Raw genomic sequence first — 20,882 nt, 5'->3', positions numbered from 1 at the left:
ATAGTTATAGCCAATCGTTTTCTCTCGTGCAAACAAACTGCTGGCTTGTCTGACAGATTAATCAATAGCTTCTTTGGGGGGAAAAAGCACTTATTAACAGTGCTTTGCAGAGCTGAGTGCCAGGGCCTATTTCAAGGCTGCTGTAGTTTCTATAAAAACCAGCCTATCTACAATCAAGGACATATCAAAGTTCAAAGCAAATTTATTATCAGAGTATGGCACTGTGCAAAAGCCTTAGGCACACATATATAGCTGAGGTGCCTAATACTTTTTTGCACAGTACTGTGGTAATTTTATGTATTGTACTGTCCTACTGCTGCAGCAAAAAAAAAGACCTAATTTCTTGACATCTGTGAGTGATGATAAACCTGATTCTGACATTGGTTCCATTGTGGACTGACAGTGGGAAGGGGGCAGGGAGAGGGGAAGCATGGTTGGGAAAAGGCAAAGGAAGTTGGAAGCACAGAGAGATATCCTGTAATGATCAATAAACCAATTGTCTGGAAACAAATGATCTTGCCTTATATCTCAGGGGCGAGTGTATCTGGGTCCACCCCCCGCCCCCCAGACACTCCTTCTCTGCAATCTATCCCTCACCCTTCCCTTGGCACTCCACTTTCATCTTTCCCAACATCCTACGCCCAAATTACAAACGCATTCTCTGCTCCACCCTAGCTATATATATGTGCTTAAGACTTTCGCAGAGTACTGTAAGTGAATGTCAACACATATACTACCCTGAGATTCATTTTTTTGCAGGCATTCACAGTAGAATAAAGAAATGCAATGGAATCAATGAAGAACTACACACAAGGACTGACCAACGTGCAAAGGAAGACCAGCTGCGTAAATACATAAAAAAATACTGAGAACAAGAGTTGCAGATTTGTTGAAAGTGAGTGTTGTGGAATCAGTTCAGTGTTGAAGCGAGTGAAGTTATCCATGATGCTTCAGGAGCCTGATGGTTGAAGTATAATAATTGTTCCTAAACCTGGTGATGTGGGACTTAACATTTCTGTACCTTCTTCCTGATGGCAACAGCGATAAGAGAGCATGGCTAGTCCTAGGACAGATCCTCTGAAATCCTCTCTCTTTTCACTAGAAAGTTGCCCTTTTATGTTCATTGCTTTTCTGAAAGCTCTCATAGCACAAAGGAGTTGTCGGGTTGTGGTGAAGGGTAGTGGTGATGGGGGGGAATGGTTGGACATGGGATTCAAGGACTTGGGAAATTCTTCCACCCCACAGAGTTTGCCTTCTGGTTGCTGTTGTGGAGTTAAGTCTGTTTAGCTGTGGGCTGGCAGTGGCTTATGCAATGGATTGGTCTCTGTCACTTTCTTTTGAGCAGCTGTAAATAGTGCCAAGTCAGTTTAGTACACAACAGCATTTGAGCAAAGAAAACAAACTAAAATAAAATGATCAAACAGAGAAAAGATACTTTATAGATCTTACATCTGTGTGAATGTATGTGTGCAGCCTATGCTGCAAGCTTGTTATGTCACATGGTATGTAAACAGACCCTTCAGTCCAACTCATTCATGCCCACTGCATTGGTCAGAGAGCTGGTCCCATTTGCCCACAGGGATTCCTCAGGTCCAAACATCTCCAGCTGCTTCATCACCATTCCCGTCACCATGTGCAGATGTTTACTGAGGACATAAGACAAAGGAGCAGAATTAGGCCATTTGGCCCATCAAGTCTTCTCTGCCAGTCAGTAGATCATGGCTGATTTATTATCCTGATCAACCCCATTCTCCTGTCTTTTCCCCGTAACCTTTATTGCCCTAACAAATCAGGAACTTATCAACTTCCGCTTTAAGTTTACCCAATGACTTAGCCTCCACAGCTGCCTGTGGCAACAAATTTCTCAAGTTCACTACCCTCTGACTAAAGAAATTCCTCCTCATCTCTGGTCTGTATTCTGAGGCTATGTCCTCTTGTCCTAGACTCCCCCACTATAGGAAACATCCTTTCCATGTTCACTCCATGACTCCAGTATTCAGTGGACAATGCAGGAATGCAGCAAATTCCAGGCTTCTTGGTCAACCCATGACTGAATGTTGCAAGTAGCATTTGCCCCATTCAATTGCCACACAATGACCATCAGAAATTCTTGATATATTGTAAATGGCATTATCATCATGAAATTGTAGAAAAGGCTATTCAGCCCTTCAAGTCTGGTCCACCATTCAACATGATTGTGGCTAACCTTTCCAACACTAATCGTCTTCAAGTCACTATTGAGCAGAACCTTGTCTGAAACTGCCAAATAAATACTGTGTTCTCAAGAGTACGTCAGAGACTTTGTTTTGCAGTGACCAACTCAACTGCCAACTCTATAAAGCATTTCAAGGATTCTCCACTTGCCCAGGCAAATATACCTCAACAGCTTTGATAGACTCAGTACCACTCACGTCAAAGTAGTTCATTTCATTCACCACATCCATCACTCTGAACATAAGTAGACAGGATGGGGAAGAAGGCATCTGACACATTTCCCTTCATCAGTCACGGCACTGAAGACAGTAGATGGGATATCACGTTGCAAATGTAAAAGACAGTGAAATCAGAATTGGAGTACTGTAAACATTTCTGGTCACCCAGCTAAAGGAACAAAGTCATTAAGCTGGAAAGGCTGCTGAAAAAATTTATAAGATGTCGCTGGGGACGGTAAGTATCGTGTATTTAATATTTCAGTTATATTTGACTTATGTTTGATTAAACATTCTTGCTTGTTTAAATAATTATAGGTTATATGTAAAAATACATTGCAAACATATATCATCACACTACATGATATGTGCACACCTCATTTAAAAGTAACAGACAAAGTTACACCCATATTTTAGACTCCACCTTCATTTGAATAGTTTAATGTTAGACTTGAGTTTTAAGAAGAGGCTGGATTGTCTAGAATATTTTTATACAGATAAGGATTGAGGTGTGACCTTGTGGAGATTTATAAAAGCTTGAGGGGTGATAGTCTTTAGCCCAGGGTAGGGCAGTCTAAAACTCACTGGATGTTTTTTTTTTGCTTTTTCCACCATTCTCTGTAAACTCAGAGACTGTTGTGCATGAAAATCCTAGGAGATTAGCAGTTTTTGAAAACACAAACCAGCATGTCTGGCACCATGGTCAAAGTCACTAAGATCATATTTCTTCCCCATTCTGATGTTTGGTCTGAACAACAAATGAACCTCTTGACCACATCTGCATGCTTTTATGCACTGAATTGCTGCCACGTGATTGGCTGATTAGATAACTCTGACCATGCCTGGTCTACGACATCAACACACCCTGTACTTCTGCACTGATTCTTCTGGCTATTCTGTTAACACCTCCCAAACCACCAAGGAGGAGAAAGGTAGCAGGTTATGTTTTGTAACTTCAAACATTAAACTCATTCAAAGGAAGAATCGGTAACCGAAAATGCGGGTCTAACTTTTGAGCTTACTTTAAATGAGGCACACGTGTCTGCAATTTACATATTTATACATATAACCCACAATGAATTATTGAAGTGAACAAATATGCTTAATCAATCAACATATGTACAAGATCACTCAAATATTACTTCAATATTAAATACACAACATAGCAAGCTCATAGGATCCCCTGAGCAATGACATTTTCCTTCCAAATTACACGCTATCCTCTCCTGGCAAGTCCTTAAACTTAAATTTCTGAATCCTGAAATCTCTATTGAGTAGTGGAAGTAACAACAGCAGTCCAAGATTACAGCCCACCATCCACCCCCATCTTCTTTTGAGCCTTCAGATGTGACAATAATGTACTGCCCTTGGCATTGACACCCACATCTAGCGGTATGATTAAAAGTAAATACTGTGGAGGCAGAATGGAATTCTTCAGGTGAAATGTAAAATCCTATTTGATGTCCAACAATCATTATTTAAAGAATGAATTGTTGACAGAGCGCTGCAAAGGGTGAAGGTCACACTGCATTAAGGCTGAATATCCCCTTCAAAGGAGGTTGCTTTGAATAGAAAGCAAACTCAAAAAATAAAAAGCATAATAAATCATAGATTGAAGCCACAGTATAGGTAGTTGTTTGGTCCATCTAGCTGATACCCACTATTTATAGGCAACACTGATTCAATTTTTAACACACTGAAACTCACGTTGCTATGTAAGTGTCACAAGGGCTTTCCTTATGGTCCAGAGGAGATTCACAAGAATTACCCCAGGAATGAAAGGGTTAATGTATGAGAAGCAATTGATGGCTCTGGAGTTTGTACTCACAGAAGTTTGGAAGAATATGGGGGTGGGGTTGTGGAATCTCAGTGAAACATATTGAATATTGAAAGGCCTAGATAGAGTGAATGTTTCTAATAGTGCGGGAGTCTATGACCAGAGGGCACAGCTTCAGAATACAAGAATATCCCTTTAAAACAGAGATGAAGAATTTATTAACTTTTTAGCCAAAGAGTGGTGAATCTGAGGAATTCATTGCCACAGACAAGCTGAGCAGGCCAAGTCACCTGGTATATTTAAAGCAGATTCTTGATTATTCAGGGCCATAAGACCATAAGACATAGGGGCAGAATTAGGCCATTCAGCCCATCGAGTCTGCTCCACCATATATCACGGCTGATCCCAGATCTCATTTAACCCCATACACCTGCCCTCTCACCATATCCCTTGATGCTCCAACCAATCACGAAGCTATCAACTTCCGCTTTAAATATATCCACAGACTTGGCCTCCACCAGAGTCTGTGGCAGAGCATTCTACAGATTCACCACTCTTTGGCTAAAAAGTTCCTCCTTACTTCTGTTCTAAAAGGATGCCCCCTCAATTTCGAGGCTGTGTCTTCTAGTTCTGAATACCCCCACCAGATGTAACATCCTCTCCACATTCACCTTATCTAATCCTTTCAACATTGGATAGGTTTCAATGAGATCCCCCAACATTATTCTAAATTCCAGTGAGTACAGCCCAAAGATGCCAAACGCTCCTCATATGTTAGCCTTTCAATCACAGAATCATCCTCGTGAACCTCCTCTGTACTATTATGACAGCACATCTTTTCTGAGATAGGGAGCACAAAACTGTTGATAACCCTCCAAGTGCAGCCTGACTAGTATCTGATAAAGCTTCAGCACTATCTCCTTGTTTTTATACTCTATTCCCCTTGAAATAAATGCCACCATTGCATTTGCTTTCTTTATCACAGACTCAACCTGTGAATTAACCTTCTGGGAGTCTTCCACAAGGACTCCTAAATCCCTTTGCACCTCTGATGTTTGAATTTTCTCCCCAATTAGATAATAGTCTGAACTATTGTTCCTTTTACCAATATGCATTATCATACATTTCCCAACCTGTATTCCATCTGCCTCTTTTTTTTCCCATTCTTCCAATTTGTCTAAGTTCTGCTGCAATTGCATTGCTTCCTCAGCACTACCTACCACTCCACTTTTCTTTGTATCATCTGCAAACTTTGCCATAAAGCCAACAATTCCATTATCCAAATCATTGACAAACAATGTGAAAAGTAGTGGTCCCAATACTGACCCCTGAGGAACACCACTAGTCACTGGCAGTCAACCAGAAAAGGCCCCTTTTATCTCCACTTGCTGCCTCCTGCCTGTCAGCCATTCCGCTATCCATGCCAGTATCTTTCCTGAAACATCATAGGATTTTATCTTATTAAGCAACCTCATGTGAGGCACCTTATCAAATGCCTTCTGAAAAATTAAGTAAATAACACCCAGTGTTTCTCCTTTGTCCACCCTGCTTGTTACTTCCTTGAAGAACTCTTTAACAGATTTGTCAGGCAAGATTTCCCTTTACAGAAACTATGCTGACTTTGACTTATTTTATCATTAGTCTCCAAGTACCCCAAAATCTCGTCCTTAACAATGGACTCCAACACTTTCCCAACTACTGAGGTCAGGCTAACTGGCCTCTAATTTCCCCTCTTTTGTCTTCCTCCCTTCTTAAAGAGTGGAGTGACATTTGCAATCATCCAGTCCTTCAGGACCATGCCAGAATCAAGCGATTCTTGAAGGATCATATATCAATGTATCCATTATCTCTTCAGCAACCTCTCTCTGGTCCAGGTGACTTATCCACCTCATGACCTTTAAGTGTGCCAAGCACTTTTTCCTTAACGGTGTTAAAGGTAACGGAACAAAGGCAGGAGAAGGGGATTGAGAGAGATAATAAATCAGCCATGATCAAATTTAACAGCAGACTCAATAGGCTGAATGGCCTAATGCAACTCCTATGTTTTATGGTCTATGGGGATTCATCTGGTCAGCAGCTACCCACTCAAGCAGCCTGAAAATTCGGCAGAAGCCAACCTGTCTGAATTAAAGCCCATCCATTTTGCACAATAACACATGAATATATTCATAATAGTCAAAAAGAATTAGGTTTGTTGGATCATGTGTCTAAGGCAAATATAAACATACAAACCCCATTTCCAGAAAAGTTGGCATATTTTCCAAAATGCAATAAAAACAAAAATCTGTGATATGTTAATTCACGTGAACCTTTATTTAACTGACAAAAGTACAAAGAAAAGATTTTCAATAGTTTTACTGACCAACTTAATTGTATTTTGTAAATATACACAAATTTAGAATTGATGGCTGCAACACACTCAACAAAAGTTGGGACAGAGTTAAAATAAGATTGAAAAGTGCACAGAATATTCAAGTAACATCGGTTTGGAAGACTCCACACTAAGCAGGCTAATTGGTAGCAGGTGAGGTATCATGACTGGGTATAAAAGTAGCGTCCATCAAAGGCTCAGTCTTTGCAAGCAAGGATGGGTCGGGGCTCACCCCTTTGTGCCAAAATTCGTGAGAGAATTGTTAGTCAGTTCAAAAGGAACATTTCCCAACGCAAGATTGCAGAGAATTTAGGTCTTTCAACATCTACAGTACATAATATTGTGAAAAGATTCAGAGAGTTCAGAGACATCTCAGTGCGTAAAGGGCAAGGTCAGAAATCACTGTTGAATGTGCGTGATCTTCGAGCCCTCAGGTGGCACTGCCTAAGAAACCGTCATGCTACTGTGACAATTATAGCCACCTGGGCTCAGGAGTACTTCGGAAAACCATTGTCACTTAACACAGTCCATCGCTGCATCCAGAAATGCAACTTGCAACTGTATTACGCAAGGAGGAAGCCATACATCAACTCTATGCAGAAACGCCGGCGAGTTCTCTGGGCCCGAACTCATCTCAGATGGACCAAAAGACTGTGGAACCGTGTGCTGTGGTTAGATGAGTCCACATTTCAGCTAGTTTTCAGAAAAAACAGGCATTGAGTTCTCTGTGCCAAAGATGAAAACGACCATCCTGATTGTTATCAGCGAAAGGTGCAAAAGCCAGCATCTGTGATGGTATGGGGGTGCATCAGTGCCCACGGCATGGGTGAGTTGCATGTATGTGAAGGTACCATTGACTCTGAGGTGTATATTAGGATTTTACTTTCTTTTCTTTTTCAATCTTTTTATTAATATCAACATGATAAGATTAATACAGTTATTGGGATTACAAAATTACAAAATTAAAATGAACATAAAAGGATACACAAGCAATAAGTACAATATAGCTAAATCTTCCCAAATCATGAATGATACAACTATCATATAAACGAAACAACAACAAAAAAAACTAGGTATATCATGTTGAGAAAAAAGAGAAAAAGAGAAAAAAAAATTATTGTCCTATGAAAAACTAATCTAACAAACTAACCACTAACTAATAAAGTGCATTAGGATTTTAGAGAGACATATGTTGCCATCAAGGCGATGTCTCTTCTCGGGACGTCCATGCTTATTTCAGCAAGACAGTGCCAGACCACATTCTGCACGGGCTACAACAGCATACATGTGCTTGACTGGCCTGCTGCCAGTCCAGATCTATCTCCTATTGAAAATGTATGGCGCATCATGAAGAGGAGAATCAGACAACGGAGAGCACGGACTGTTGAGCAGCTGAAGTCTTATATCAAGCAAGAATGGACAAAATTTCCAATTGCAAATCTACTACAATTAGTATCCTCAGTTCCAAAATGATTAAAAAGTGTTATTAAAGGGAAAGGTGATGTAACACAATGGTAAACATGCCTCTGTCCCAACTTTTGTTGAGTGTGTTGCAGCCATCAAATTCTAAATTTGTGTATATTTACAAAATACAATTAAGTTGGTCAGTAAAACTATTGAAAATCTTTTCTTTGTACTTTTGTCAGTTAAATAAAGGTTCACGTGAATTAACATATCACAGATTTTTGTTATTGCATTTTGGAAAATATGCCAACTTTTCTGGAAATGGGGTTTGTAGATTGACTCACACAGATTGTCAATCAGCTGCTGTTAAAAAATTAAGTGCTAGATTTGTCATGTGTACACAGAAATTTGACAAGTTTTACATTGCAGCAGAAAGTCAGACACAGGATGTTATAGGGCTACATAAAGATTAAAGATTAATCACATGTACTGTACATCAAAACATACAGTGAACTGTGTCATTTACATCAAATCAAATCAGGTAGGATTGTGCTAGACAGCTTGCAAGTGTGGCATGCTTTCAGTGCCAACATAGTATGCCTCTGACTCACTAAACCTAATCATACGTCTTTGCAAAGTGGGAGGAAACCAGGGCACCTGCAGGAAACCCACGCGGTCACAGTGAGAATGTACAAACTCCTCACAGGAAGTGATGAGAACTGAACCCCCGATTGGCAATCGCTAGCGCTGGGGAGCAATGCACTAACCACTACGCTGCTGTGTCACGCAGATTATCAACTATCCACTATTAGAAATTGAGCACTTGATCTGTAATCTGCTCACAGATGTTTGACACAAGTTTTACATTGCAACAGAAAGTTAGATACAGATACTACAGGATTATTAATGGGCTATATGTTTGTGCCGAAGACTATAAAATGTGTCTAAAGTACAGTGCCCATAAAAAAGTATTCACCTCTCCCCCCCGGAAGTTTTCATGCTTTATTGTTATAGAACACTGAATCACAGTGGGTTTAATTTGGCTTTATTTTTCCACACTGATCAACAGGAAAAGACTCTTTTATGTCAAAGTGACAACAGATCCCCACAAAGTGATCTAAATTAATTACAAATATAAACCACAAAATAATTGACTACATAAGTATTCGCACCCTTCAAATTAGACCTTAGTAGATGCACCTTTGGCAGCAATTACAGCCTTGAGTCTGTGGATAGGTCTCTATCAGTTTTGCACATCTGGACATTACAATTTATTCCCATTCTTCTTTACAAAACTGCTCTAGCTCTGTCAGATTGCATGGGGATCATGAGTGAACAGCATTTTTCAAGTCCAGCCACAAATTCTCAATTGGATTGAGGTCTGGCCACTCAAGGATATTTGCTGTTTTTAAGCCATACCTGTATAGCTTTGGCTTTATGCTTGGGGTCATTGTCTTGCTGGATAACAAATCTTCTCCCAAGTGGCAGTTCTCTTACAGACTGCATCAGGTTTTCCTCCAGGATTTCCCTGTATTTTGCTGCATTCATTTTACCCTCTACCTTCAGAAGCCTTCCAGGGCCTGCTGCAGTGAAGCATCCCCACAGCATGATGCAGCCACCACCATGCTTCACGGTAGGGATGGTACGCTTTTGATGATGTGCAGTGTTCGGCTTATTGCAAACATAGCGTTTAGTCTGATGACCAAAAAGCTCAATTTTGGTTTCATCAGACCATAGAACCTTCTTCCAGCTGACTTCAGAGACTTCTGGCAAACTCTAGCCAAGATTTCATGTGTGCTTTTTCAACAGTGGCTTTCTCTTTGCCTCTCTCCCATAAAGCTGCGACTGGTGAAGTACCTGGGCAACAGTTATTGTCTCTCCCATCTCAGCCAGTGAAGCTTCTAACTCCTCTGTCATAGGTCTCTTGGTGGCCTCCCTCACTGCTCCCTTTCTTGCACGGTCACTCAGTTTTTGAGGACGGCTGCTCTAGGAAGAATTACAGCTGTGCCATATTCTTTTCATTTCTTGATGATTGACTTAACTGCACTCACTCCAAGGGATATTCAGTAACTTGGAAATTTTTTTGCATCCATATCCTGACTTGTGCTTTACAATAACCTTTTTATGGAGTTGCTTGGAGTGCTCGTTTGTCTCCATGGTGTAGATTTTGCCAGGATACTAACTTACTGGCAATTGGACCTTCCAGAAACAGCCTCAGAATACAAGGACATTCCTTTAGAACAGAGATGAGGAGATGAGCCAGAGGGTAGTGAATCTGTGGCATTCATTGCCAAAGAAGGCCAAGTCACTGAGTATATTTAAAACAGTGATTGATAGCTTCTTGTTTAGTCAGAATGTCAAAACCTACAGGAAAAAGGCAGCAGAATGGTGTTGACAGGGACAATAAATCAGCCATGATGGAATGGTGGAAGTCTTGATGGGCTGAATGGCCTAATTCTGCTCCTATTTTTTATGGTTTACTGTCATGGACCAGTTGGGCTGAAGAAGCTGTTTCAATGCACTATGATTCTAAGCTTTGTCTTAATGATGGCTTGAATTTCAATTACAGAAATTGCGTAAGGGTGAACCTCTGATTCCTTCTTAAATGTGCAAGAGCAAATTAAAAAGTTAACCTCTCAGCGCTTAAACCAATAAAGGAAGATTAGAGCTAATGACTGTAGTAAAAGTGTTTTATGTGGTAGAGTGACCTTACTTAAAAAGCAATCCAGTCATGCATTATAATCAAATCTCAGCTTGGCTCCATTTTCACGATTCTCACCAGCAAGTCAGAAGGTAATGAATTCAGACCTGTTCCGAAGACCCAAGCATATAATCTTGGCGGCAAATAGATTATTAGAGATGCTGCCATTTAATCACCTTTCAAAACAAAAACATTCATCTCTGGGATTTGAGAGCCCTGGTAAGGAATACATAATTTTCTTGAGAAGCTTGGAGTGGCATTGAGCTGACTGCAGTTCAAAGCTGAGCTCGAAGCATTGCAGTTCTTCTGGCGAAAGTCACCCACTGTGGAATTGAGTGGGAAGCTCTAAAATTTAAACATAGCATTGATGCAAGAACATCTGTTGGGTCAGACAAACAGAGACTTCTGTGCACTTATTCAAAGCAATGACCATAATTATCTTTGAACAGCATCAGGAAAATAAAATAACTCTACACAGGGGTTCCCAACCTGAGTCCACAGACTCTTCAAGTAATGGCAGGGGTCCATGGCATAAAAAAGTTTGGGAAGCCATGCTCTACAAGTAACTTGGAACTACAACATTTAATTCACTTACACATCAAACATGTCCTGAGAATGTGGAATTGTCTTTTTAATATATTTTGTAATTATCAGTTTTTGTATGCTTCATCTGTCCGAGGCCTCAATTCCTTCTCTGTACCAGTTCCCTATAGCCCTCAATTCCCCACACCTTTCAAAGATTTATCCCTACCTTTGACAAACCTCCTTGAGGGTGTGAAAATTTATGGGGAGAATGGGGTTGAGAGGGACACATGAAATGGTGGAGCCGACTCAATGAGCCAAACAGTCTAATTATTTTCCCAGGTCTTATGGTCTAATGGTCAACTGCTGCTTCCATTTGTTGCAGAAGAGGTATTCCGGAAGAGGACGGCGCCAGCAAACAACACGGCTAAGTGCAACGTCCTCCCAACGGTTCACAAAACTACTCTCACTTCTTTCAAATGTGGCTCTGCTACTGTTGAAGCCTGTGATCTACATTTTGGTGGTGTGTTTTCGGGCAGATTGAGCAATGTGTCTCTGAGGGGGTACCAAGAGGCTTTGACCAAAGTGTGCAGCCTCGAGACAGGGCCAGAGCCCATGATCGTTTCCATTTCTCACCAAATTCACCGATTAAAGCACCAAGGAAGATTAATAAGTGTGGAAGGCACCATCTCCCAGCCTTTCGCTTGTTGCTGGCGGAGGACGGTGTCTGCATGTAACAGTCTCTCTCTCTCTCACTTTCTCTCGTTAGGCATCTCAACGTTAGTGCCTCCATGTCTCTTGCAGGGTCACTATGTTCAATCCTTGTAAACAGGTACAGACTCTCCACAAACCCAACAACTTTGTTCAAGGTCACCTCTCCTCAACTTATCCTCCTCATACTCTTTTCCACTTTTCAACCATAGTGTGCCTCTCTTTCATGCTCACACTATGATGGATTTGAAATCTCTTTCCTTCTGAGGCTTGCTGTGGTACGCATGCGAGATGAGTTTGAGTGAGCTCTATCCACGGACCTGGTCTGCGTCTATAGATCATGGAGTACAACATCACTACAATCAGAATTGCAAACAAAAGGCCATTTGACTGTCTTTAATTATTCTATTTTTTGTTCATTTGTTTATGGGACGTGAACATCATCAGCAATGTTTGAACCTGTTGTCCAGCGTTAATCATCCCCTGAACTCTGTTATTTGGTATGCTACTGTAGAGGACAATTAACAGTCAGGGATGAGTCAGGGATGTTGATGAATCTGAAACCACAAATAATGTCTGACCAGGACATCTGTTTCTCTTTAAATTCAATCAGACAGTAGGATATTTGACGGCAAACCCATCCCTAATTGAGGCAGTTATCAGTCAACTCTGTTGGTAGTCTTATAAGTCCCAGACAGACAAAGCAAGGTGGTATGTCTACAGTGACGAGTGAGGAGACCAGGGTGGGTGGGAAGAGGAGGAGCCAGAAGAGAAGCAGGAGGACTTAACAGCAGCATTAGAGGTCTTGGTCTAGATACAGCTAGAGCCAGAGTGGTACAATTCTCCAGTGCTGACAAATGGACGTCGACTGTCCATTTCCCTCTGTAGATGCTGCCTGACCTGCTGAGTTCCTCCACATCTTTTGTATGTTTACAGCAATGCTTATTTCATTGAAACATTTTTGACACAAGCTTCTAGAGTATAAAAACAAGGATGTAATGCTGAGGCTTTGTAAGGCATTGGTGAGGCCTCACCTGGAGTATTGTGAGCAGTTTTGGGCACCATATCTAAGAAAGGATGTGCTGACATAGGAGAAGGTTCAAAGGAGGTTCATGAAAATGATTCCAGAATTGAAAGGTGTATCATATGAGGAGCGTTTGATTGCTTTGGGCCTGTACTTGCTGGAATTTAGAAGAATGGGGTGGGGGCAAGGGGGAGATCTCATTAAAACCTATTGAATATTGAAAGTCCCAGATAGAGTGGATGTGGAGAGGATGCTTCCTACAGTGGGAGAGTCGAGGACCAGAGGGCACAAACTTAGAATAGAGGAATGTCCATTTAGAATGGAGGAGGAATTTCCTTAGCCAGATGGTGGTGAATCTGTGGTATTTGTTGCCACAGGCGGCTGTGGAGGCTAAGTTACTGAGTGTATTTAAAGACAGATTCTCGACGGGCCAAATGGCCTAATTCTGCTCCAATATCTTATGGTTTTATGGTCTTTTTAATTCAGATAGAATTAATCCTTCAGATGGCATGGTGGGTTTCAACTTCATGTCCAGAGGCCTGGACTGTTGACCTAGAAACATCGTCCCAGTAACTAAACAATTACAAACCCATAGGCCTATATGCTCCTCAGATCACTCCTTATCCCTCTTTACCTACTATAACCTTTGATTCTTGTCTCACTCATATGTTTTCACTTTTTACGTCAAGGAGGATTTCTCCCAAAATTCTCTGCTACATCTACTATTGAGTCTCTTATATTTATGACTGTGAGCTTTGGACTCCAAAGTGGAAACATTTTTTCCCGTGTGTATCATCAGACAGCAGACTTGGTTTTGTGTGCATGGTTGCACACACTTGTGGCAAGTAAACCAAATAAAAGAACAAAATTATGAGGAAACATAAATAAAATGGTACCTTGTTTGAGGAAAACTGTGGAAAAGAACATTGCCTTGAATTTCTCCATAAAGTTTATTCGTAAAATACTTTGGTTAGCGTTTGATATCAACTGCCTCCAAGTTTTGAGCCTGGTCAAAAAATTGCTCTCTTATCCATGACCAAAATGTCTCAAGGATTTTGTCTTTCTCACTTCACTTTGGGCACTGGAACATCAAGGTGAGAGCAGAAGTTTGGAGATGGCGTGGGTGTTCCAGCACTCTGCAGTCTCTGAGAGGATTCCGGGAGGCAGAGGCAGTGTGCGCGAACATCACAGTGCGCAGATTGCAAGCTGATGTTTGGCTTCATTTTACTGATTTAAGCTTCCATTGTTTGCCAATTAAAGTGATGAGGGAGATTCAAGCATCGAAGCAAATGCAGAGGATGAGTGTCAGCTGCTTGCCTTTAGATTGGCTGCTCTGTACCGGAGAGGGGAGAGCCTGCCATTACGCCCGGAGAGTGTTGCCCAGGTTTTTTCTGCATTTTGGATGTGGACTTGGACTATATACTCTTTTATTCAGTCTTAGAGTTTTTATATTCTGTGTTTTTCCACATAATCTTCTCAGGTGTTTTTTGTTCGGGGAGGGGGATTTGGGGGCAATGTGCCTGATCCATTTTGTTTGTTTTTTTGCTTGGGAGGAGGGATTTGGGGGTTGATGATCGTGCTGCCTTTCTTTTCTTTCTTGCTTTCATGGCTACCTGGATAATTGAAGAATTTTGGAGTCGTTTACTTTGATAATAAATGAACCTTTGACATCTGCACTCTCCTTCAGTCCTTCACCTCTTTCACCTATCACCTCTAAGTGTCTTACTTCATCCCCCCCTCACCATCCACCCTTCCCCTCACCTGGTCTCACCTATCACCTGCCAGCTTGTACTCTTTCACCTCCCCCAACCTTCTTATTCTGGCTTCTCCCTTCCTTTCCAGTCCTGATGAAGGGTCTTGCCCCAAAGCTTTGACTGCTTAGTCCTCTCCATAGATGCTCCCTGACTTGCTGAGTTCCTCCAGTATTTTGTGTGTGTTGTTTTGGACTTTTCTGGCTTTTTATCATTACTCTTTTCTTTGCTCTTGAGTATGTACATATATCAGTAAATTTGAGTAACATTGTAAATATATTGTTTGATTAAGCATTCTTTGTTGTTTACATAATTCATTACGGGTTATATGTAAAAGTAGGCAAATGGCATATACCATTACGGTACAATGTCATAAGTAAGTGCCTCACTGAAAGTAAAATCAAAACTAAGACACATTCTCCTGGTTTCCATGTTTTTCTTTCAATTAGTTTTATATTTTGGAGTTACAAAACATGATATTTGCCTTAACAGATTAATGAGGCACAGAAATATACAGATTCTGATTCTCCAAGGTCATCCCTCAGACTCCTTCATTTCAAGGATAACCATCCACAGCCTATCCACTCTCTCCTGATAACTCAAGCCCTCCAGTCCATTCCTCAGTCGTCTAGTATTTCAGCTGGTCTTGGCAAGCTCATCTTTCATGAATAAAAAATTGTCTAACTAATGGGAAAATGATACAAAATGACACACTCGCATAGCGGTTATGTTACTCGATAGTATGCAGAAGTTTGGACTATTGATATGAAGACAGCACAAATCCCATCAAAAGAGCTAGAGATTTTAAATTCAATTAATAAATAATAAAGGAAAAGCTCACATTTTTGCTAACATCCATTAAACTACTAAAAATTAAAATTGATCTGCATTATTAGTGACCTTCAGGAAAGGAAAATGATCACCCTTACTCCTCCTTCCCTTTAACCTTTGCCCTATTTCTCTATTTGACCTTAGATCCACAGCAATGAGGTGAACCATGAGTTCAAAGTAAATTTATTATCAGTATACTGATAGGTCACCATATACTATCTTGAGATTCATTTTCTTGCAGGTATTTACAGTAGAACGTAGAAATAGAATAGAATCAACATACACATAAGTTTGACAAACAACCAATGTGCAAAAGAAGACAAACGCTGCAAATAAAAATAAATAAATAATACTGAGAACATGAGTTGTAGGGTCACTAACCTTGTCCAATTACTCAAGCAAGTCATTTTGTAAAGCTGACAAGCCGCGAGTGGAAATAAGCAGAGGTTGACAGACTGGAAAACCTTCCTCTGTGCTGTAATGCTGCCATGATTCAGAACCACAGAGCGTTCCGAAACATTTTGCACTTAATGAATTATGCTTGTTGCGCAGTCAAAGATGAACGGGTATAGTTATTTGTTGATCAGTACCAGTGCCCCAAGGAAACGGCTGGATCGTTGTAGCAGAATCAGTTTGGTCTGTGTACAAATCCTGTTCTCCTTCACATCAACAGATTTGTACAGGAAACTGAAGTCTGGGCTGCTGTTATTAGCTGGTGATGTGGTTTAAAGGTGGCTGCTCGTCATTATACCAGCAGCCTCATCAACTAAAACCCAGGCGTCCCAATTCCTCCTCTTCACACTGTCTGAATGCACACCCCCCATCCGATTTCTGCACAGTCCATGAACCCCATGAAAATGACATAATTATTTTGCTCTCTTTTTGCACAACTTACATTTTTATATATTTCATATTGTAATTTATAGTAATTGCTTTATGCTTTGCACTGTACTACTGCCACAAAACATGACGTTATAAACCTGATAATAAACTTATTTCTGACTCAAGTGATAACAAACTTGATTCTGATTCACTGTAGACACCATGCCGACTCTAACACTGAGCCACTGCTACTGGTCAAACCTTCTGCTCCACCATTGAGAGTCACTCCCAGGGAATTCCACTCTAGGGCTCCATCAATTATCCCCACATGCTTCCTTTAAAATGACCCTTTCCCATTATATCTAAAGTCTTTACTTTCTCTCTACTCAAAGTCCACACATGGTCAAGAGGTACAGTTGTTGTTCAGACCAATCATCGGAATGGGGAAGAAATGTGACCCAAGTGACTTTGACCATGGAATGATTGTTGATTGCAACACTGCCCGGTATGGAGGGGGCACAGCACAGGACTGGAAAAAAACTGCAGAAAGTTGTAAACTCAGCCAGCTCCATTTTGGGCACTAGCCTCCCCAGCATCGAGGACACCTTCAAAAGATGATGCCACATTATTAAGGATCTGTCATTAAGAACTCCCATCACCCAGGACATGCTCTCTTCTCATTGCTACCATCAAGGAGGAGGTACAGGAGCCTGAAGAGACACACTCTATATTTCAGGACCAAGGTGCACAACACAATACATAGAGTAATGTTACCACAATTAAATTATACTGTATAACAAATAATAAAATAAATTCCAGAAGAGTATATTGCTAGTTAACTGTTCATAATTACTTTCATTAAATGAAGTTTACAAAGACACCTTATTCAGACAGGAGTCTTGCAACAAGCTTCAAATCTTTGTTCAAATAGTATAACAATGAGATTGCTGCGATTTGTCTACGTCTCCAATAGGTCCACAGAGGATGCAATCTAACTGGTTTTCCATTGGCCTCGGATCACCTGAGCAATCGCAATGCGTATGTCAGGCTGCTGCTTATTGATTACAGTTTAGCATCCCAACACAATCATACCCTCAGTTCTAATCAACAAGCTGCAGAAAGTTGTGAACTCTGCCAGCTTCATCATGGGCACTAGCTTCCCCAGCATTGAGGACATTTTCAAAAGGCAATGGCCTCAAAAAGGTGCTATCCATCAATAAGGACCACCATCACGCAGGACATGCTTTTTTCTTATTGCTGCTATCAAGGAGGAGGTACAAGAGCGCAAAGACACACACTCAACTTTTCAGGAACATCTTTTCCCCTCTGCCATCAGATTTCTGAATGGACAATGAACCCATGTACACTACCTCACTTTTATTTTGCACTCTTTTTTCACTACTAATTTAATGTAAATGTTATATATTTCTTAGTGTAATTCATAGGTTTTTATTAATATGTATTGCAATGTACTGCTGCCACAATACAACAAACTCCACGACATATGCTACTGGTATTAAACCCGATTCTAATTTATAACTATTTTAACTTAGTTGTTCCTCTCTGTGCCTTGTAGTGCAACCTTGCAGTTTCTTTAGCATTTTTGTCTGTTTTTTTAAACTTAAAACCATGATAAAATTTTTACAGACATCTGAATGATTGCTATGAGAAGGGGTCTAAAACTCTACTTTTGCCTCTAACACTATTCAATGAAACTCCATTATAACCTGAGGAACAACTTCTCATCTTCCAACTAACTATGTTAAAAGTCTTCAGGATTCAACAACAAATTTAACAGTTTCAGACCGTTGTTAGATCTTAGACCCACAGGAATGAGGTTAGCCATGAAGGTTAATCCAAGCAAACAATTTGCGATACAAGGCATAAATGAGAATAAAGGAGTTTCCTTGGACAGGTTGATGGTTTGGACAATTATCTGCTGCTATTGTAATATTTCTATGATTCAGGGCCACAAAGCATTCTGGTCTTTTGTAGCTAATAATATACTTTTGCAGTGTAAAAAGTTCAAATTTATTGCCAAACTACATATATGTCACAACCCTGAGATTAATTTTCATGCAGGTATACTCAATAAATCCATACAATAATAATCATAACAGAAATCAGTGAAATACCACACTGATTTGGGTGTCCTACCAGTGTGCAAAAGACAAAAAAACTGTGCAAGACAAAAAGAATGAAATAATAATTAAATAAACAAACAATTAGCAATCAAAATCAATGGATACGGCAGCTTGCAGGTTAACAAAGCATAACTGTTCTCACCCTCCACACATGCTGCCTGACCTGATGGGTATTTCCACTGCTAACATAAACTACAGAACAGTACAGCACAGGAACAGGCCCTTCAGCCCATCATGTCTGTGGTTAGTTTCATAATGGCAAATTAAACTAATCCCATCTGCTTGTAGATGATCTATATCCCCTCCATTCCCTTCATGTTCATGTCTCTGTCTACATGCCACTTGAACACCATTATTATGTCTGGTCTTCTTTCGGTTTTACTTCAGATTTCCAGCAGCTGTAATGTTTTCTATCTCACAGCTGCAGCATTTTTTAAAATTAAAGATTAGCTTTATTTGTCACATGTACATCAAAACATACAGTGAAGTGTGTTATTTGCATCAATGACCAACACAATCAGAGGATTGTGCTGAGTAGCCCACAAGTGTTGCCACGCTTCTGGTGCAAAAATAGTGTGCCCACAACTAACTAACCCTAATCTTTTCTTCCTTGGACTGTGGGAAGAAACTGGAGAATGCAGAAGAAACCTGTGCAGTGATGGGAAGAACGTACTAACTCCTTACCGGTTGCAGCAGGAATTGAATCAGGATTGATGGTGCTGTAATAGCATTATGTTAACTGCTATGCTGCACTGAGAAAAGTGTTTTGTTTTCCCTCCTTTGAATTTGTTTATCTGCCTCTATTTATACCTCTTCCAGACAGATCAGCTACAAGTAACAACCCTTCTCATTCTCTCTCAGCCAGCAATGTTACCATTTGTGTCATTCAGTCTTTCTCAGTCTGTGCCCTATAGATATTCCTTCCATTCTCCCAACCCCGTCCTTTCTCTATAATTTAAAATATTCCATTTCTCATTTCTCCTGTTCTGATGAAAGATCACTGATGCGAAACATTACTGCCATTTCCCTCTCAGTGACCTATTAAGTACTTGCAGCATTTAAAAAAAATTATTTCAGCGGTTCATAAAATGTTGAGTGAAAATTGCGGTGCTGAAGGACACCTCTTCAATGATTAGGCATGGAGGCACTGGAACACTGGTAATCGTACCTTTTGAGAAATATCTTTGTCAGAGGATTCCACATCTCCGTCCAGGAAAGGCATAGCAAATGAACTGAGATCCTAGGAGCATAAAAAACACATATAAATATTAATCCACATTACTTTACACAATATAAAATAATATATAAATCAAATTTTCTAGTTTAAGATTATATTTCAATGCAGAAAAAAATCCCCAAAAATAGCAACTTCCAGCAACTATCTTCACAGATGTATCCACGAATATACAATTAATGTTTAGTTTGACCATGACTATGCTCAAATTAAGAAACTGTACAAGCAATAAGTAAACAAGCTTTTAATGGAAACACAAAATAAGAATATTTTATGATGTGTGCATAATGTAATTATTTTTCAAGCACATTAAACACTGATTGGACACAGTTTTGGAAAGCGTATCCCAAACCAGATTTAAGGATGGCTTCAATCCCACTTGAATGAGTCTCTTACATGCTGGAGATGAATTCTTGATCTCAATCTCCCTCGCTTGGCTTTTGCACTTTATTTGTTTACCTGCTGTGCATTTCCTCTGTAGCTACATTCCTTTTATTTTTTAACAAGATTATGTATGGTACGACCTGCCGACATGGCATGAAAACGTCTTGGTACATGTGACAATAATCAACCAATCCCACTAGTAAAAGACCAGTTGCCCATTGGCCCACTATTTATTCTCACTAAACCTCCATGGAATGGGCCCAGCTATCACATCTCTGCCTCAATTCAATTGTTCAATGTGGTTGCTATAGGAGTGGGGCTTACAAATTGTAGCACATATAACTCACTGGTATGCAAGGCATGTCTGGATAGAGGGTGTGGGGGGCTGACATCGCAGTCAAAACCAATGACGGACATTATTTTCGTTTACTTTATTTTTTTTCATTTGCCTCCCCTCTCTCTTTCAGTCCAGATGAAGGGACTGTGCTGTCCACTCCCTGCCTGGCCCAGAGTTCCTTTTTGCTCCGGAGTCCAGCATCTGTGTTTTCTTGCATCTCCTCTTTTATTTCATGTTTACAATAGGACACAAACTCTCTGTGGAAATGTTGTTACATAATTTACTTCAAGACAGTCCTGTTGAGAAGAAAGATGCGTATAGACAATGACAAACAGCGGGCTCACCTCCAGTCACGGCATGGTTTCAGTTGCCTAGCAACAAACTGAGAATTAAGTCAAGCTTCTTCGGAGTGCATGTGTCACAGAGCAACAACTAAAGCT

At 40.4% G+C, this 20,882-nt stretch overlaps 1 protein-coding gene across 5 annotated transcripts in view; it reads right to left on the bottom strand.

Moving 5' to 3' along the window:
• The window catches only part of prkag2a (protein kinase, AMP-activated, gamma 2 non-catalytic subunit a), a 515,738-nt gene that overhangs the window by 324,368 nt on the left and 170,488 nt on the right, over window positions 1-20,882 (bottom strand). For all 5 annotated transcript variants that reach the window (XM_073054948.1, XM_073054946.1, XM_073054947.1 and 2 more), the window contains exon 2: window positions 19,656-19,727. In XM_073054948.1, coding sequence (XP_072911049.1) covers window positions 19,656-19,727 — 72 coding nt within the window. The remainder of the gene's footprint in view (window positions 1-19,655; window positions 19,728-20,882) is intronic.

The sequence above is a fragment of the Hemitrygon akajei genome, chromosome 8 (assembly GCF_048418815.1).
Source record: "Hemitrygon akajei chromosome 8, sHemAka1.3, whole genome shotgun sequence".
NCBI classification, from domain to species: domain Eukaryota; kingdom Metazoa; phylum Chordata; class Chondrichthyes; order Myliobatiformes; family Dasyatidae; genus Hemitrygon; species Hemitrygon akajei.
This window is presented reverse-complemented; position numbering and strand designations above follow the sequence as displayed.